Source organism: Diceros bicornis, chromosome 13, assembly GCF_020826845.1.
Source record: "Diceros bicornis minor isolate mBicDic1 chromosome 13, mDicBic1.mat.cur, whole genome shotgun sequence".
NCBI classification, from domain to species: Eukaryota; Metazoa; Chordata; class Mammalia; order Perissodactyla; family Rhinocerotidae; genus Diceros; species Diceros bicornis.
The window spans coordinates 45,968,716-45,989,828 of NC_080752.1; the positions used below are offsets into that span (position 1 = coordinate 45,968,716).

The following is a 21,113-nucleotide window of genomic DNA, read 5'->3' on the forward strand; positions in this document are numbered from 1 at the left end:
ACCGTGCTCTGCGGGCAGGGATCAGTCTTAGTCGTCTCTGTGTTGGTGTCTGGCACAGAGTGGGCTTCAAATCAACGTGCCAGATCCGGCACTGCACTGGGCAGGCACAATTCAGTAAATAGTGGTGGAATGAATGAATGAGAGGAAGTGAAGGAAAATGGAAGGTGGGGTGGATAAAAGTTTGGTTTGTTGGAGTGGCCAATTCAGGTTGAAGAAAATGACAACTTACTAGTCTTTCATCTGCTTCCATTCTTGCTAAACAGAAATCCACCTGTAAAACTGCGCCCACTAAAGACTAAGTTCTAATCAAAGAGAAGAGTGTTTGAAACCACTGGTTTTAACACAAGACACTTGATCCACTATAAATTTACAAAATTAATTGCACAGTTCATGCTTGTCATGCACAGAAAGGCAGCCACAAGCACCAAAGAAAAACTGTAAAAAAAAAAGAAACCAAAACTAAAGACTGACAAATTTACAGGGTTTACTACATGTACCATGGAGAAACATCAAACACCAAGAAAAAAGTTAAAGGGGAAACTTACAATTACCTGCTGGTCTGAGGGAATAAATTCGAGAGCTTTCTGGATAACACGGCAGCCGTACATCTGCAATGCCAATGACAGGACGTGGCCTCGAATCCGCTCTGCCAAAGCCAGCTTCTGGTCAAGGCTGCCAAACTAGACATAATGTGAGTAAACACCATTACTTAGGAGGAAAGAAACCAGAGAAGGCAAAGCGTCCACTATTCTGTATCCACCACCAGCACACCTCTTTTAGCCCCGTCACCTATGATTAGCTAAACCTTTCGTTTAAAAAGCCTTTGTTTCTTCAAGCCAGTAGTTCTCAGCCTCTGATTATGAGGAACGCTTTTTAATGTTAAAAAATTTCTCAGATATCCAATAGCAGTAGTTTCACTACTAATATCTGCTAAACAAATACGTAATTCCTCAAAGCTGCCATTAATCCATTAATACCATTAAATGAATCTATACTCCATTAATTACAAGAGCGTTTATATTTATTCTAAAAATAATAACACATGTAGGAAACATTGTTTATTAGGGCTTTAGACAACGTCTAATCTTCCTCAGAAGACTCAGACTTCTTGCCGCACATCTACAGCACTACAGGCACCTGAGGTCTGTGGACTGAGAAGTTCCTCTCTCGTCTACTTGACGTTCAAGCCAAAGCGCACATGGACACACTGTTTGGAATTAGTGTTCTACATCCCTCCAAGAATTGATATCGTCTATTTACACAAGGCAACACTGAGGAAAAAGTGAGCAGCATCAAGAGGTAAGGCTGCACAATGTTAAAACTCTTCCCAGAATGTGTTTCCATCCCTGGCTTTTCATTTGTTTTTGAAGAGCATAACCATGAGACTGGAGGAGACTTTACGAATAATTAGCTTGTCCAACCCACTCACCTTCCATGCAAGGGAACTAAGGTCCACGGACATTTTCTAAGCCAAGAAAGTTCTCTAGCTTGTCCCAAATCATACAGCTATAATCCACTGTTCATTCTGCTACCCCTAGCTGCACTAACCTCTGGAGCTGGAGATCTCTAGATTTCTATATCTGTGACAAAATAGCAGTGAAAAGACATTCTAAAATCAAAAATACAAGAATCATATTTAGGTTGGTTTCTTAGCCCATAGCTGGAGAACTCAGAGTCAAAAAACTTCAGTGTTTATGAGAAAAGCTGGGAGGATAAAGGCTGTGAGTGATCCATTTTTTATTTACACAACAAAATAAGATGTAAGAAGTTTCAAATTTCTTTTGTTTGGGGGTAGGTAAGGCGCAGAGTTCCAGCATCTTCCCCACGAACCAGATTCTTCATCTCAATGTTTCATTCCTTTCTGGATTTATAACTTGGGGTTGTTGATACCAGGGCACCAGGGCTACAACGGTAAGCAAAAATCCCTGCCATTCTGACATTTTAGTTTAGTAGGGGAAACAGACATTATCCAACAATCTCATTAATCCTTTCTAAAGACAATGGTAACAAGAGCAGACATTATTCACATTAATGGAGGAAAAATAAGGAACCAAGGCCAAAGGACCACCCAAGAAGCAGCGTTTATCAATCTTCATGATGGCAGTTTATGATGAAAAACACTACAGTTGGTGTCCAAAGATAATTCTCTAGGAATCCTAAAAAAAATTAATTCCTTTTTCAGAACATTTTATTGTGATCCTACTAAAATGATCTTACAAGGATTATTTCCTCCAAAAATGATATGTTTAGTGAAACTACTGAAACAATCAGAAATAATGTGCTGGATCCTAAATGGGGAAAATGGTTCTCCAAACACACTTCCAAAACAGACTGGCATCATCTGCTTGGGTACTTAAATGATATACTTCTGAATTGGAGAAACATTTAAAAGCTCTTCAAAAAGACTACACACACTTCATTTTGAGGACTGGAATGGGACTGTAGTTCTGCAAACAGCTAATGAAAATCAAAACGCTCTGGAGATTATCTCAAGTCAAAGGCGAGAAAGAACAAAGGCTTACTTCAAAGAACTTCTGAATGACGTAATTTCCAAATACATCCACCATTAGCTGGTAAGCGGCCTGGAGGATCTCATTGAAGACAAGCTGGCGCTCAGCTGGTGTGGCACGCTCTAGTTTCAGCTGAATGAATCTGAAGTACAAAGGAAAAAGGGCAATCACAGCACTTTAGGAAGACGTAGAAATAAATAAGGATTAGCTCAATTTATATAACGTATCAGTTTTGAAACTATATGTATGTGTGTTGTGTATGCGCATATACACTGGCGCACGTGCACACACACACAATGGTGTTATTTAAATAAATCACTTGTGCTCACTTGAGGAATTTCTAAAAAAGAAAAAAAAATTTTATAGTGTGAAGTATCCCCTAACTTGAGCTTTTAAAAGTATACTTAAATTTTAGTATATTTCATTACAGTAGGACATATGTACAAAATTTTATTTATGTATGGGGTTGAGAGGGAGGCGAAAAGAGGGGCAGGAAAAGAGAGGAGAGGGTGAAGGCAGGCATAACACAGGGAAAACTCTACCCGACTTTTTCCTTTAGAAACCAGTCCCACATCAATAAACTCAAAGCTTATGGCCCTTACTATAGTCTTTCACTCATATTCGTATGAAGTGGTACTCATTAATAATGTGGAACAGTTGTTATAAATGTCTGCACTGGCTTCAGAAGTAGCAACTACTCATTTTGTCTTTTTTAGCTCAGGTGACTATACCAGAAAAACCAGTAGCAAGCTGGCAGAACTTAAAGAGGAGGCAGATTCTTCACAAACTGTTTCAGTGGCACAGTCAGAGAGAAAAAAAAGAGCAAGAGACAAACAGTAAAGAAGGATTGGTGGTGTCACCATAACTATGCTTTTCCCCAGGACCAGGGTCCCTTTCTGTGAAGCCCACTGGAACAGTCCAACAGGGAGGGGTAACCCAAGCACAGTTCTGTGTTTTTTAATAGCTTCTTCTCTCTCACCTCTGCAGGGACTCTCACTTCTGCAGAGTGAAACAACAAAGAAAAGTGGTGGAGTTGTCTTACTCTTGAGCATCAGAGATCCAAACTTCCATGTGAATAATATCTCTGAGAGCAAGATTCTTAATAGTGATTAAAGCAGCAAAAGTGTGCATACTTTGTGTTAGTGTTTCTGTTTCCTAAACTGCTGACATTCTGTGAGGCTCTCATGAAGGAGGAACACCAGGCTCATCTTTCAGAAAGGTAAAAAGGTTTGTTTTAAGCATGTGATCCAGACTACTAAATGGCTCTTTTCAATCACTTGTATATCTGGTGAGCCTCACATCCACATCCCTCTGAAATAAATAACAGAAGCATACCAAGAGGCAACCTCTGTTTCAATTATTTTATGGCAATTTACTTAGTGTATACTTTATCTGAAGCATGGAATGCAAGGCATTAAAATTTCAGTTACCTTAAATGCCAAAGCCAAGTCCTCACCTGGACCCATGCTGGTCTTGGGAAAATTCCATTATATGCCCAGCAATCTCCCGTAGTTGTAAATTGGGATACCGGTTATTTCGAAAATCTTCCAAAAGCCTGCTCCTGCCAGAGGGCATGACATCAGACATTCCATATCGCAAACGGGAGGAAGAAAAAAGGGTGCTGCTGGGGCTGAAGAGGCTGGAGGCACTGCTCGCGCTGCGGTACTTGGCTTCAGCGCCTGGAGCAGCAGAGATGTATCTTCCACTGCCATTTGTGAGTCCTCCTGTTGGTTACAGAACAGGAGAACTCAAGACTCATTCTTAACCAACTTTGTTCAGTAGAGGAAAAAGCATCTCACACATGAAAGCCTGCATCATCTCTGATTTCTTCTCAATTGTTGCTTGTGTATTAAGATTCAATTCTATTAGTGCCATGACTTTCATAAGGCCAACTTGCCGAGCTGGAAGGAAACTTGTGCACAGAGATTGAGAGGGGAATGCTTTAATCAATGATAAGAGACTGCAGGCAATAATGGAGCAACAGTGTAGCTCTAAGTAACTAAAATGATGGGGACAGCGGCTGCCGTCTGAACCAGCATCCGAGCACCAGAAATCAGAAAACACAAAATGCACAGAGACTTCAGTGGTTTTCCACTCTGAGCTCTGTGGAGACGCCTGCCACTGCTTGAGTCATTCCCACTCCCATTTGAAACCCTCTCTTAAAAGAAATTCAGGGTACCCAGATTAGTCTGTTTTATATAAGGAACACCCCAAAAAGCTCTGAAGAAATGGTTCTGTCGCTAAATGGAAGTGTGAAAAACACTAAGGCACCCCAGGCCAAGGACAGGGGTAGGAAAAAAGACATATGCTTGGAAATGGAAGGTTTCAAGTTCTTCATCAGGCATGGGCAGCTCTTAACACCTTCTATTGGGACAGAGCCTGAAGTGATTGCAGTAGCAACAACTTTCATGCCACTGACATTGCTGTTTTGAATGATGACAAGGGAATAATAATCGTGAATCCCTCGAAAGATAAAATAGAGATATGACCAAAAGGCTTATCAAAACATGCATCAGAGTATTAAGTTATAATGAGTATATATTTTCAATATTCTTATTTTTTTTTACAAGGGTGTTATTTTTTTTTACCTTTAGATTGTACTATAAAAACGATGTGAAGCCTTTTTTCATTTTTCCCCCCACTCCTTTTACACAAAAAAGCAAAGCAGGTAAGAAGTACCACATAAACCACAAAGAGTGTAGATGAATAACAATTCAGGATCCAAGAGAAAAGTCACCCAACACAAACTGCCCATTAACTTCTTCTTGAGTTTTAAGGAATGAGTTCAATGGTAGCCACAAAAGGATACCCAGCTTGGATTTCTCCACAGAATTCTAGGGCCCAGCTTCAAAGGTCTGGGTCTCAATGAAAGTGATGGAACCAAAAGGAGATGGCTCAATGTTAAAATGTGTACAACAGTTATTGAGCATTTGTCCCACGCCAGGCTCTATGCTAAAAGTTTATGTCACATAAATTTTCTATTGAATTCTCACTGGCATTTTGGAAAAGAAATTTTTAATTCCCATTTATGTAACAGAAAATTATGACCCAAAGAGGTGAAATGCTGTCCAAAGATACAAAACCCAAAATTATCACAGCCAGAATCTGTCACAGGACCCGACTCCAGAGTCGGTGCCCTTGCAACCACAGACTCATTCTTAGCCTCAGTTATATCAAATTTTCTTGTTATAAAGGACATTATTATTCCTGTAAAATTCCATAATATTTCTTAATCCAAATGGAAAACATTTCTTTAAGGAAAGGAAGAGAGGAAATTTATAAGAAAAGAGAATTGTAGCCATATGGCTGCTCTTTATTCCAGTTCAGAAACAATTCTTTCTTCCCTGACTTAAGACTGGGGAGAAATGGGCAAAGAGGTGGCAATCAAGTAGGTCAGCAGGTACTGGGAGAGTGTGATATCAGCAAGGAACATGCTTAAGAAGAAAGAATAGCACGAACCCAAAAAGCTTGAAGAACAATTTAAAGGTATTTTAAGAACCTGGTCACTAACAAAGGCACTTAGGAAAAAGTAACAAATCAACAGAGAAACAGAACCAAACTCCTAAAAGGCCTGATAAACATCCATATTAACATGGAAGGTAGCCAGGTCCTTGGTGACAAGACTGAATGACGGGAACCAACCCCGAACACTGTCCTACCTCTATATGTCCAATGACACATATGAGCCAATAAATGCACTTATTGTTTAAGCTACTATTAGTTGGATTTTCTGTTGGCCAAAAGCATACTGACTAATCTGTAACACAAAGGACTGGCGTGAATAATGGGAAAAACCTACAATAAAACTTTATACATTTGCCATGCAGTTTTGATTTTTGGCTCTGGTCTCTTGGGATACCAGACAGCATATACATACAAGCACACACATTTGCACATACGCACACAGCTTTTATTATTGACAAAGAAAGTATACAAATCTGAAAAAAGAAAAGAAATTTTCCCAGGTACTATATTATAAATGGCAAACTGACAGTTAACAGGAGTATTTTGCCTGGGCCAAATAATTTTTCTTTAAACATTAAACCAACGCTTAAAGTAGATCTTTGCTTAAAATTGTAGTTTTCTGGTTGTTTTTGAAAAGGCACCTGGCAAATAGTAGACCATCAGTAAGTATTTGCTGACTGAATCTCCTTTAGATGGGGAATATGCAGAAGTGTTATTTTCCAGTTAACTATAGTTTACACACCTACATGTGCTTGTATCCAAACACCTGTGCCCCTGGAGGCAGCCCCTGAAAGTGTTAGAGTTTGCAATCCTTGTTTCAAAAGGAACATTTCATATAGGGCCTCAAATGGAGCCTCTTAGTGATTTCACAAAGTCTTCTACAGTATTTTGACACTAGTGGATTTCACAGAGCTGTGTCCTAGGACAACATTCCACAGAAATTAAGGGCTTCAATGTTTTGTTTAAATTAGTATGTGCATGTTTCCAGTTCCACATGTAAGGGGCTCGGAAGTCAATATTCCATCCTAACAACAAGTAAAAAGCTCAACAGATTGAAAAATCAACAATTCTTCTTGGATCCATAAGAGAGGGGAGGACATACAGCAAACCACTGCCCCCAAGACTGGAGAGACAGGCGAAAAAAGGTCATCACAGCTACCAGAGCAGGAACTTGGGCGGACACTACCACTAAAACCAGTAAATACCGGAATAGAAAAACCTGAACTATAACCGACAAATTGCTAGAGGCTCAGTGTGGATGGGGGATCCAGTCGTGGGGGCCCCCACAATATTGTGAGATTTACCTCCGGGAGCCCAACCAGGTCCCACAATAAATATCAGAAAAAATTTCCTTGGGCTTCCAGCAGGGTGAAGAGAAAAGGAACAATTTTGAAATAGGCCAGAGCACTGTATTAACAAAGTCTGCCCCCTCAGGGGAAACTAGTTAACCACAGCCTAATTGGCTGGGTTATTATCAGAGAAGGAACTGATCGAGAGAAGGGAAATACACAACTCCAGCCTACTCAAACCACCCTGTCCTACCAAAAGGAGGATAAAAAAACCTAAGAAACACTTGTGAAGTGGACAGTCCCGAGGCACACGCTCCTAAAAGGCTGAGACCTAATCACAGGACTCCAGAAGTCGTCCCCTCCCCCACACCTCACCACGTCACCAAAAGCCTATTTACAGCAGTCCCTTTTCCCCAGTACACCAGGCACGGCTATTAAAAATAAATTGCAAGGCATACCAAAAGGCAAAAAACAATTTGAAGAGAAGACCAAGCATCAGAAACATACACGAGGCCGGCCCCGTGCCTTAGCAGTTAAGTGCGCGCGCTCCGCTACTGGCGGCCCGGGTTCGGATCCCGGGCGTGCACCGACGCACCGCTTCTCCGGCCATGCTGAGGCCGCGTCCCACATACAGCAACTAGAAGGATGTGCAACTATGACATACAACTATCTACGGGGGCTTGGGGGGGGGGGGGGAGGAAGATTTGCAATAGATGTTAGCTCAGAGCCGGTCTTCCTCAGCAAAAAGAGGAGGATTAGCATGGATGTTAGCTCAGGGCTGATCTTCCTCACCAAAAAAAAAAAAAGAAAAAAGAAAGAAAGAAACATACATGGCAGGGATGCTGGAATTATCAGACCAGGAATTTTTTTTTTTTTTTTTTTGTGAGGGAGATCAGCCCTGAGCTAACATCCATGCTAATCCTCCTCTTTTTGCTGAGGAAGACTGGCTCTGAGCTAACATCTATTGCCAATCCTCCTCCTTTTTTCGCCCCCAAAGCCCCGGCAGATAGCTGTATGTCATAGTTGCACATCCTTCTAGTTGCTGTATGTGGGACGCGGCCTCAGCATGGCCGGAGAAGTGGTGCGTCGGTGCGCACCCAGGATCCGAACCCGGGCCGCCAGCAGCGGAGCGCACGCACTTAACCGCTAAGCCACGGGGCCGGCCCAGACCAGGAATTTAAAACTATGATTAATATGCTAAGGGCTCTAATGGATAAAGTAGACAGCTTGCAAGAGCAGATGGGCAATGTAAGCAGATAGCAGGAAATCCTAAGAAAGAACCAACAAGAAATGCTGGAAATAAAAAACACTGTAACCGAAATGAAGAATGCCTTTGATTAATTGATCTGACAGATAAACAGTTTGTTTAAAATAATAATAGCAACAATGTATTCAATTACATATGCTTATGTATGCTTTACACAAGTGAAATGAATGACAGCAATGATACAACGGCCAGGAGGAAAGAATTAGATTTGTTATTATAAGGTACTCACACTACACATGAAGTGACATAGTCTTTGAAAATGGACCTGGATTAGTTGTAAATGTATGATGCAAACTCTAGGACAACCACCAAAAAGTTAATAAAAAAAAAAAAGTATAACTTATATGTTAAGAAAGGAGAAAAAACAGATTCATAAAATGCTCAACTAAAACCACAAAAGGCAGAAAAAGAGTAGAAGAAAAAAATAGAAACAAACAAACAAAGGCAACAAATAGAAAATAGCAACGAACATGGTAGATATTAATCCAACTATATCAATAATCACTTTGAATGTCAATGGTATAAATATATCAATTAAAAGACAGATTGTCAGAATGGGTCAAAAAACACGACCCAACTATATGTCGTCTACAAGAAACCCACTTTAAAAATAAAGACACATATAGATTAAAAGTAAATGGATGAGGGGCCGGCACCATGGTATAGTGAGTGGTTAAGTTCAGCGTCTTCCACTTTGGCAGCCAGGGTTTGCAGGTTCAGATCCTGGGTGTGGACCTACACCACTCGTCAACCACACTGTGGTGGCGACCCACATATAAAATAGAGGAAGACCGGCATAGATGCTAGCTCAGGGCTAAACTTCCCCAAGGAAAAGAAAAAAGTAAATGGATGAACAAAAATATACTGTGCTAAATTAATATGTACTTCAATTGTTTTATGTAAGTCTATGAAAGGGTTTTCTGCCAGCAGCCATCTAGTATTCCACCCTCTTGCTATGTGGAATGTTTTGGTTCCTTTGTTTTTTGTATTCATAGATCTGATAGGTGCCTAATGGACAAAGCCCTGCCTTATTCGCCTTTAAAGATAAATTCTCAAGGCCCCCAACATCTGGCCCTGTACTTAACACAGGCAGAGGCAATACTGCTCACCAAAATGTTGATAAAATAAGTTCTCCCCAATCTACTCCCTAATACCACAGCCAGGTAGCCCTAAATTAAAATAAGCTAAGACAAATTGTCTTTAGTACATAATACTGAGTCCAAAGTAAGTTAATTTTCACATAATTAGTTTTACAGATGACAAGTCACTTTCAGAGAACCAGGTGCATTTCCCTTTAGAAAGGAGAAGTACCTAAAGGCACACACATGTCTAGTTAACAGCCTGAAATTAGTATAGGTTACTGAAAAATACATTAGAATCATCTACTGCAGTTCAGGCAGGGACAGAGAAAACCTTTCCGTGTTTGAATTTTGCTTTTCTTAAAGGACTAAGGGCACATACCACCTTGAATTTAAAAGACAGGAAGAATCAATTTTAAGAAGATAGGAATTCCATCATGAAAATAAAACTAAATGCTTAGATTCTTTTGCCCTGAACAGATTACAAACTTTTGAGCTCCTTTTCACTATATTTCAACACTGTGGGAATCAACGGGCACAATACTTTTTTCCCAGTGTACATGAAAAGGCTGGGAGTTGTCAATCATGCACATAATAATAAATTACATCTGCTACTTCTTGATGCTTAGAGTTTAAAAGTGGTACAATCTGTGGATTATGAAGACAACCATAAGCATGAAGAATCATTTCAGGAAATCGGGAGGGGATGGGTGTTAAGATGGAGAGATCTATGGGTAGGCAGGACATGAAAACTTAAGGTAAGAATCAGACTTTTGGTACACTCACATCCATATCCTTTACTTTTTCTTGTTGAGCTGGAAGGTGGAACTTATTAGAGATGGATGCTTTAGGTATAGGTGAGAGCCTAAAGGTCTCATTAACTCATATATAAACCACAAATGAGGATTACAGATCTAGTTGTTAGTAATATTATTTAAATAGTAATATTAATAATTACAAAAACAATACTTTTCAATTGAGAAATATAACACATACTTAGGCCAAACAAAATAAATAATTGCAAAATCTGCCTTGCTTGGAGTCATAAAAACCGTATGACTAAACATGCATACGCATGTGTGTATATTCATGTATGGGCGAGATGGGAGGGAGAGACTGAAAGAGGGAAAATGGGAGGGAGATTTCACTTTTTAAAAAATTACCACCCTATGCCAACAAATTTGACAACTTAGATAAAATGGACAAATTCCTAGAAAGTCACAAATTACCAAAACTGACTCAAGAAGAAATGGAAACTCTGAACCTACAAGACATAAAGAAACTGAACTAGTAATTAAAAATCTTCCCACAAGTAACAACCAAGCCAGGATGGCTTCATTGTTGAATTTTATCAAATGTTTTACCAATTCTCCACAAACTCTTCCATAAAATAGAGGGGGGTGGTATATTTCCAACGTATGTTATAAGGTAAATATCACCATGATAAGGAGTCAAACAAAGACATCACAAGAAAGGAAAATGACAAATATCTTTCATGAACAGAAGCAAAAATCCTCAACAAAATTATTAACAAACCAAATCCAACATGACCAAGTGGGATTTATCCCTGGAATGCAGGGTTGGATCAACATTCAAAAAGCAATTAATGTAATACACCATATTCATAGAATAAAGGATAAAAGCCACATAATCATCAATAAAGGCATAAAAAGCATTTAACAAAATCCAAAAGCGATTCATGACAAAACTCTTAAACTTGGAATAGAAGGGAACTTAACCTGATAAATGGGATCGATGAAAAACCTACAATGATCATACTTAAAGGTAAAAGAGGAACACTTTAACCTTAAGATCAGGAACAAGGCAAGGATGAGTGCTCTCATCTATTCTATTTAACACAGTGCTTAAAGTTCTAGCCAGTGCAATCAGGCAAGAAAAAGAAACAAAAGGCATCCAGATAAGAAAAACTGCCTTTACTCACAGGTAACATGATCCTATATATAGAAAATCCTAAGGAATCCACCCAAAACTATTAGAATTAATTAATTAGAACTAATAAATAAGTACAGAAAATTTGCAGAATATAAGAACACATAAAAATCAATTGCATTTCTATGTTTAAGCAACAAACAATCCAAAAATAAAACTAAAATTCCATTCACAAAAGCATAAAGAAAAATAAAATATGCAGGAACAAATTTAACAAAAGCTGTGTATGACCTGTACACTGAAAATTTCAAAACTTTGCTGGGGAAAATGATGCATGCATAAAGATGAACTATCACCTCACACAATACAAAAAATTAACTCAAAATGGATCACAGCCTTAAATGTGAGCTAAAACAATAAAACTTTTAGAACAAAATACAGTAGAAAATCTTTTAAGACCTTGAGTTGGGCAAAGATTTTTATACCAGAAAGCAGGATAAACTGGACTTCATCAAAATTAAAAGCTATCGCATTTCAAAAGAAGTCATTTAAAAAATGAAAAGACAAAACAAAAGACCAGAAGAAAATACAGTTGCGTGTCACTAACAACAGGGATCCATTCTGAGAAATGTGTCGTTAGGCAATTTGTCGTTGTGCAAACATCATAGAGTATACTTACACAAACATAGATAGTACAGCCTACTACCCACTTAGGCTACATGGTACTAATCTTATGGGACCACTGTCTTATATGCAGTCCATCATTACCCAAACCATCATTGTGCGGCACATGACTGTATACGCAAAACATGTATCTGATAAAGGACTTGTATCTAGAACATATAAAGAACTCTTACAACTCATTAACAAGACGACAAACAATCCAAATCAAAAAATGGGCAAAAAATATGAGCAGGCATTTCACCAAAGATATATGAATAGTTAACGAGCACATGAAAAGATGCTCAACATAATTAGTCATTAGGGCAATAAACACTAAAACCACAATGACATACCATTTCATGCCCACTAGAATAGCTATATTAAATAAGACAAGAACAAATGTTGGTGAGCATGTAGAGAAATTGTAATCCTCACACATTGTTGAAGGGAATGTAAAATGGTACACGAACTTGGAAGACAGTTTGGCAGCTTCTCAAAAAGTTTTACACAAAACTAACATACAATTCAGTAATTCTACTGCTAGAGAAATGGAAACAAGTGTCCATAGAGAGACTTACATGCAAATGTTCATAGCAGCATTATTTCTAATAGCCAAAAACAGTAACCAAACAGACTTCCTTCAATTGTGAGTGGTTAGACAAAATGTGGTATATCCATCAAATGGAAGACAACTCAGCAATAAAATGGAATAAACTACTGACACATATTACATTATGGAAGAAATCTCAAAAGAATAAGAAGGGAAAGATGTCAAACAAAAGAGATCACATATTGTATGGTTCCATTTATATGCAATGTTCAGAAAAGACATATTTAAAAAGAGAAAATAAGGGCCAGCCTGGCGGCATAGCAGTGAAGTTCACAAGCTCTGCTTCGGCAGCCCAAGGTTCACAGATTCGGATCCTGGGTGTGGACCTACGCACCGCTTATCAAGCCATGCTGTGGCAGGCATCCCACATATAAAGCAGAGGAAGATGGGCACAGATGTTGGCCCAGGGCCAATCTTCCTCAGCAAAAAGAGGAGGATTGGCAACAGATGTTAGCTCAGGGCTAATCTTGCTCACCAAAGAAAGAAAGAAAGAAAATAGATCAGTGGTTGACTGGGGCTTAGAGTTTGAATGGGGATTAACTGTAAATGGTCATGAGGAATCTTACTGAGGGGATAAAAATATTCTAAAACCGATTTATGATGATGGTTGCACAATTCAGAAAGTTACTAAAAATCACTGAATTGTACACTTGAAATGGGTGAATTTTATGATATGGAAGATATAAATCAATGAAGTTGTTTTTTAAAAAAAGAAGTTTGGTCTTTTGACAAGAGGTAATGGAAAAAGCATTGAAGAATCTTAAGCAGGCACTCAACAAGTGATCTCTGAACAAATAATGAGAAAAATAACTAAGCAGGTCACTGATATTTTTCAGAGTATCCTAACACACATTTGATTACTGGGAGGAAGCATGAAAATGATATCAGAGAGAAAAGATATACACTGGGATAACAGAGATATAGGGTGGAATGTGCATTCGAATACTTACTAGCTGTGTGGTATTATGAAAGCCGTTAAGCCATGCTGAGTTTAAGTTTCCCTGTGTAGAACAGAGTTATTTGAGTATTTAACGCATGAATAAACACAACAAACACAATGAATGAATGCTTAATACGGTTGTTAGAGATCCAAGAACTGATGGCTGGTGGCAGCAGTGAAGCAGTAGTAATAATAGAAGCTATATGAGGTATGGCCAATTCATATTTGGTAAAGAAATAAGTTTCTTGGACCAAAATGTCTTGAGGGCCTTTGTATAGATAGACACTGTTAGAAACAAAGTACCAAATCTCTATTTTCTCTAGGTTAAAACTAAAGCATACAAGAACTCTTTTCTCAAGGAAACAGACTGAGCTGAGGCAAAGCTCTAGCGATCAAGACACAAAGATCCTCAGGAATGACACGTATGAGTCACGCAGTGCATGCAGCAATGGAAGTCCAATGTAAACACTTAAAGCAAAATTGCTTAAACAAGATAAATATTTTTTAAAAGGAAAGATATGTTAAAAATAAAACTAGGCAAACAGCAAGAGTAATTAAAATAAGAAATAACTCGCACCAATAGTTATTTCCTACTTCACAGGGGAAACGCAAATTAAAGAATGAAGTATTTCATTAAATTGCTGACATGTTTACTGGAAAGAAGAAAGGCACCATGCATGCGAGTAATGTTTCCAGCTCCATTTTCAAACACCAAGAACCACAGCATTTAGTTCAGGGGTTGACAAACTACAGCCCACAGGACAAATCTGGCCTGCCAACTCTTTCTGTGAACCAAGTTTTATTGGAAGACAGCTACACACTCATTTACATGTTGTCTGTGGCTGCTGCTGCACTTCGACGGCAGAGTTAAATATTCACTACAGAGACCATCTGATCTGCAAACCTAAAATATTTACTATCTGGCTCTTTACAAAAAAGTGTTTGCAGATTTCATTTGTTCAGTACTCAGTATGAGCTGACACAGTTCAAATGTTCAAACCAAGGAATTAAAAGGTAAGATTTCTGGATCTGATAATGCACTGGTTTAAAAGATATCCTGGGCACATCATGTGACAGGCTATACACTGATATTGCATGCTTTGGAGTCAAAAGGTTTGACTTTACATCTGTTCAGATATGAGAAGACTTAGGCAAGATATTTAAGTCACTAATATCTCACTTCTGTATCATGGGCATAATACCTATACCTTCCAGAGTTACATGTACAGCACACAAAACCATTAATAGTAGCACCTAATAACAACTCAATAAATATTAGTTCCTTCCATCTATATACTACACTAGAACTTTCATCTATCCCTTATAATTCTGCAGCAACCCTAAGTCTTTAAAGCCAGGCATTCTGTCACCAGGAAATACTGTTGTGCAATGTATCCCCATTCCCCTATCTACTCAATATGGACTGACTTACCAGTCTGGAATGTCTCTACCACTTTACTAAAGTAGTGTCCACATACAACCTGAGACCATCAATTCTACAACTATAGTTCTCACCATCTGAAATTTCAAGATACACACATACACACAAATGTATACATATATACACAGATACATAATTTTGCCTTAAAACTCATCTCTCAAACTCAGAGATAGCACTCTTAGTTCTAGAATAATAACTATATCATCCTATCACCTTCAAGACTTTTTTTGATTTTTATAAATCATTTCCCAGTCTTTGTCTTTCCAAATGCAAGCATACTGTTCATTTTTAGTCAGTCCTCATTTGTGAGTCCATAAAGCCACTTTTAATCCTGCTGGTTAAAAGCTAAAAAAAGTCCATGTAAACTACTGACTTTGGATGATAACGATTGTCAATGTCGGTTCATCAAAGGTACCACTCTGGTGGGGGATAATGAAAACGTGGGAAGCTATGCGTGTGTGGGGCAGTGGGTATATGGGAAATCTCTGTATTTTCCCCTCAATTTTGCTATGAATCTAAAACTGCTCTAAAAAAAATAAAGCCTTAATTAAAAAAGAATAATAATAATAATAAATAGAAGTTCAAAAAACCCAGAATCTTCTAGGCGAAGTGGCCACTCATGATGATTTTTCCCAGGACAGTCCTGATCTAGGCCTGTCATCATAGAGCAATTATTAATAGCACCCTCACTCACTCTTAAAAGTGTCCTGGGTGGCATGATAAATTATATGGTCACACTACCTCTACGTCTCAACTTTCCCCATCTAAAACATAAATCAGCATCTCAAAACCCAAACTTGATAAATAACTGGGGGAAGGGAGTATGCACCATCTCCCATCTCTTGAAAGATTTAGAAATATGCCACCAAAGTGTCAATAAGTTTTGATTCTTATAGCCTGCTGCTTAGGATCCTCTTTTGCCGCCTCATTTTCTAGGATCTAGATGGTAACATTTTTAAAATCCCATATTTATAACAACCTAAACGCATAATTGGGAAATATATATCTATACTCAAAAACATACTATGTAGTTTAAAATGTATATACAATTTTTTTAAGAATCTGGCAAAATTTTTTAAATAAAATGCTTTATGTGAAAAAGATATTAAATGTACACATGGAGGGGGAGCCTGGAAAATAAGGCAAAATATTAATTATGGTGATATTTCAGTGGTGATATATTCTTTTTCTCTCTGTCTCTGTGTTTTCCAGCTTTACGTAAAATGAATCTGTACTGTGTTTATAATGAAAGCCTCTCACATGTAGCCAAAGAACAAGATGTTTCATACTAAAGCTGAAGTGAATATACAGGGGATGCACCCAAACTTTAATAAATCCAAAACTGCTATGCTATCTAGGTACAGCCTAAATAACATGAGGTACTTAAGGAAGGCACAGAACACCCAGGACACTTCTGGGATAAAGGGATTGTCCTTTGCTTATGCAAAGTATTTCTAATGTCATCAGTGGCAAGAGATTTCTAGAGTTCAAGGTGGTGTTAGAGTAATGGTTCTTACCCAGGTTTAAGCTTGAAGAGGATCCATGTGAAGAGAGGGAAGGAGGTGGTGTCTGTGAATGTCCTGGTCCCTGACTAGGGAGAGGCATGCCCACGGGTCCAGGAGAGGAGGAAAAGCTAAGGCCGTTATAAAAACTGTGTCCAATGGGGGTCAAGCTGCTCGATGTCCTCTTATAAAGGTCACTGCTGCCAGTCAGGGAGTCACGGCGGGAGCCACTGCCAGTGTTGGAGTTTGCAACTAAAATGGAATTAAAACAATGCAGATAAGAACAGGCCTGTTCTTCGAAGAACAAGCCCAGTGATCTGTTCCTAATACTTTGATCCAGACTCCTTACCACCGCAAATTTGTCAGCAGAGACAGCCTAACTGTTCATGTGGCAGTTCTAGGGGCAGGTAAAGTAATAAAGAGGACATGGCTCAAGTTAACATGAAACTTTTGTTCAAACCATCACACGTATGCTAAATTTACCTTCCTTTTGTGTCACATATTATGGGGTGGGGGTGGATTAAAAAGCTCTGACGGCCACATAAGCTATGGAAAAGGTGAAAGAAAATGGGCTAGAAAGAATGCCTTTCATCAACCCAAAGGTTCTAGTAGAAAAATGGAGTACAGAAAAAAGATTTGTAAATGGGATATTGCCCCACTACACAAGAATTATATATGAAAGCCTGTTTTCTCAATGGGTTCAATCAAGAGTTATTACTAGTGCCCAATTCCAATTTAAGATACTTTCTCTCAAACATGCCCTTCTGTTTTGAGATTATACTGTTTTACAAACACTGCAATTACCCCATTGTTTACCTTACTATTTCCTGCTTTTTTCTCCCATCAAGCATTAAAAATATCTTGGTCTAATTTCCTTCCTCCCACTTTTCCATAATATCCACCTTAATTCTTCTCAAAAGACTGGAGAAAACCCATTACTCTTTAAGCCCTGCAGATTGTGGAGCACACTACCCTGCGATCTTTGGTAAGTCCTCCTCCCTCAGTTTTTAACATCCACATTTCTATACTTCCCTCCACATTCTTCCCAGTGCCTATAAAAATCTCCCCTGGTTTTCTATCTCTGAAACCAATCAACTATGAAAGTGTAACAACATGAGCATAAACCTGAAATAGGCCCCAACTGTATAACTTAATTTTAATACTCCATCATCTCAAAGATACGTGAGACGGCTGGATTCCCACGGGGCTCGGTCCAGATCTGCCTGTGGTATCTGTCCAGGGTTCCATGCATTGTCAGTGTTCCATAAAGACTATAAACATAATTAAAATTCAGTTTTAACAGTACATCAGTCTGATTTCTACCTGCTGTTCCAAACCCTCCAAGGGCTGATCCCAGGGTGGCGCCGAGAGAACTGCTACTTCCAAATCCCAAGGATGTGTTGGCAGGCTGCGCAGAGCCCTGGGAGAAGAGGGAGCTGCTCTGTGAATTGCTGCTCAGAGAGTTGTTGCCATAGAAAGAGCTGGATGCCAGGTTGTTATTGGGCTGCTGCTGGGGCTGAGGCTGAGGCTGCTGGGTTCCTAAAGGGCGAAATGGTCCATTTGTTGTTCCAGCAAGACCACCGGCTGCTCCATTTGCTGAAGCTGCGGCCGCTGCAACAGCTATGAAGAAGAAAGCAAACCATTCAGCTATTAAAGGAATTGGCCACATTTCCAAACTACATTGTTATCCTTTTGAAAACCTTTTAATGCTGCCATATCTTTTCAAAGCAGACACAAACCTTGTAAAGAACTATACAAATCTCTCTTTGATCCCTTCATCTGAAGCTTCTATTTTCTATTTCTACTTTCAATTTGAAGTCAAAATACCACTGAAGCCAAGTTCACTATGTTGGTAGCTTTAAAGAGTCTGTAGTTTAAAATAGGTACAGATATCAAATGTACTCACTCTAAATACAACTACTTCCTAAAATCTCGAGTTCCACAAATACCTATGTTAAGGACATTTTTCCAGAACCACTGTCAACCAAATACTATAGTCCCTTAAATTCCTAAGCCACGTGAGCATGCTGCCCTCTTCTAGATGTTCCCAATTTAAAAATATATATATAAAGCTTAAAACCTATTACCCCCTCAACCAAAATGTATTGCTCTGCCACTTCTTACTACTACTTCCTCCCACTTCCTCCATCCCTGCCCCCCTGCAAAAAACAACAACCAAAAAACAAAAACAAACAAAAAAACACATTATCTTAAAATAATGACATGGACTTCTACAAAATTAGCCTTGGACTTCTGCCAAGGGTATCATTTTGTATGAGTAATCCAACTTCCTATGCTCACAGTGCAGCAGGTCCTTGCTGCTAACCAGCTGGTACATGCTGTCAACAGAATCAGAATCTATTGAGGTCACTTGCTTCTGCTTCTCCGAAATATCACTGGGTAGAAATGCTCTACTGAGAATTGTCAAAGTGTATTTCAACATTTTAAGTATGATCCGTTGTCCCCTTTTCTCCTGCTTCTCCGAAATATCACTGGGTAGAAATGCTCTACTGAGAATTGTCAAAGTGTATTTCAACATATTTTAAGTATGATCCGTTGTCCCCTTTAGAATTCTGACATGAATCCACTAAGATGTGAGCTCACCTGCTTGTGCTGCTGAGGAACTAATGATGACTGGGGCGGGAGCTACAAGTCGAACAGGAGCGCCAAGACCATTTCTCGCTCCGGCATTCACCACAAGGGCACCAGTTTGGTCGTAGTAAGCAGCAGGAGCCAAGACCGGATAACCTGGGAATATCAAGCCAACATATAAGTATATGTGAAACAAACGCCCCCTGGCACCAGCGTGTCGTAAATAGTCACAAACTCAGCTTTGGGGACAGACAGACCTAGATTTATAGCCTGGCTTCACCACTTAGATACTTTATGGACCCTGAATCGCTGGGTATCCATTTCCTCGTCTGTAAAATGAAGATAAATAATAATACGTGCCTCATAAAGTCCTCATGAAGATTAAAAGATCAATGCATGATATCCAGCACAATAAGGGGTAGTGTTATTTACCATCCGCTAAGTGTTAGAAAGGGAATTTGGTGGGACAGGGAATACTTGTGCTCTTTAAAGTGCCAACCAAGGTTATCACCAGCAACCATACACTGACAATTCTTTTTTGTTTTCTTGACCACATAAATAACAGAGGGTACAAATGATTACAATCATTGTACTTTCATACTACATAATAATCTCAGCACAAAAATCCTGCAAGGTAGCAGGAAAAACCTAGATAGGCTTCCCAACAGGATCTTTCAATCCCATGAGATGGAATCTCCAAATCCTATTGAGCCATAGGGGAAATTATAGTTGACTTTCTAATAAAACATAAGTGTTTAGTAATTAACAAAACCAATTATGCAAGTTAAAGTTACTCAGTGAATTCATAAATAGATCAGTTTATTTGGCTATGCTCCATGGTCAGTAAGAATCCATAACCTCATGCTGACGTCTCACAAGGACCTGTTTCAAAGGCAAAACCTCAAACTATATTCAATCCATGCAAAGAAGAGGACCAGGTGACAGTGAGCCAAGAATAACATATATTCAAGACATATATATCTCAATCATAGGTAGGCAGCTACAAAGCACCTCTACTGTTGATTCAGGAGAAAACCTAGAAATGTAAGAGATGACTCTATGAAGAAATACTAGGAATTTCTTCCTAATAATACTGTTCAAAGACATCAGCACAAAGACCAAAGCTTTGGAGTGATGCTAAAGTAGCCTGGCCACTCCTTCTATCCCTAATCCTGAGGGAGAAAATAGATCATCATCAAAGGAAAACAGTACATTCCAAGCAGTATGTGGAGATTCACATATCTCCAACATGTAAGATTAAGACTGGCTCAGAACAATTAGGTGCTCTCATCAACGAACTATGGTCTAAGTGAGGGCAAGTGAATGTCATCCTTGCCAGTCCCCAAATCATGACAAGCCTAAGCGAGCTGAAAGTACTGCTGGTTCTCCTCTGAATCTCCCCCAACAAGCAGACTTTTTTTTCTTAAAGTATTAGGAACCACAATGCAGCCTCACCTGGCATGCCTGCAGCCAGTCCTTGTCCAAAAGCAAGGGCAGAATTCACTGCTGCAGCTGCCACTAATGGATCTGTTTGCTGTCCCTGCTGGTTCTGATTTGGAGTCAAAGGACGCTGGCTGGCTCCTCCACGGAGAACCTGGGAGACAGAAATAAATCAACTACTTTCTTCTCATTGGCAATACCTAAGACCCACCACATGCTTACGTTGGGTCGACTTTTAAAAATTAATGGTTATACACGACTTTTCCTATAATGATTTTATATGGCATGGCTGTTAGGATAAAAATTCAGTTAACAACATCTCATATAATGAAATTTCATTCTACCATTCTTAAACATATTACCTTTATAAGCAGCCAAAAGCATATAAAAGTGATGATTCATTCCTTAATCAAATAGTTAATGCC

The 21,113-nt window shown here is 39.0% G+C and overlaps 1 protein-coding gene and 1 non-coding gene across 16 annotated transcripts in view; both read right to left on the reverse strand.

Moving 5' to 3' along the window:
* PUM1 (pumilio RNA binding family member 1) overlaps positions 1-21,113 on the reverse strand; it is a 129,299-nt gene that overhangs the window by 17,642 nt on the left and 90,544 nt on the right. For 10 of the 15 annotated variants that reach the window (XM_058553489.1, XM_058553486.1, XM_058553488.1 and 7 more), the window contains 7 exons: positions 20,704-20,842; positions 19,261-19,404; positions 17,980-18,276; positions 16,672-16,908; positions 3,967-4,234; positions 2,523-2,652; positions 546-680 (listed from right to left, as the gene is read on the reverse strand). In XM_058553489.1, coding sequence (XP_058409472.1) covers positions 546-680; positions 2,523-2,652; positions 3,967-4,234; positions 16,672-16,908; positions 17,980-18,276; positions 19,261-19,404; positions 20,704-20,842 — 1,350 coding nt within the window. The remainder of the gene's footprint in view (positions 1-545; positions 681-2,522; positions 2,653-3,966; positions 4,235-16,671; positions 16,909-17,979; positions 18,277-19,260; positions 19,405-20,703; positions 20,843-21,113) is intronic. The other 5 variants (XM_058553490.1, XM_058553479.1, XM_058553482.1 and 2 more) reach the window with 3 other exon arrangements.
* On the reverse strand, positions 20,511-20,588 carry LOC131413272 (small nucleolar RNA SNORD103/SNORD85). The gene has a single exon (XR_009221934.1). It is a non-coding gene; the product is annotated as a small nucleolar RNA SNORD103/SNORD85 (small nucleolar RNA).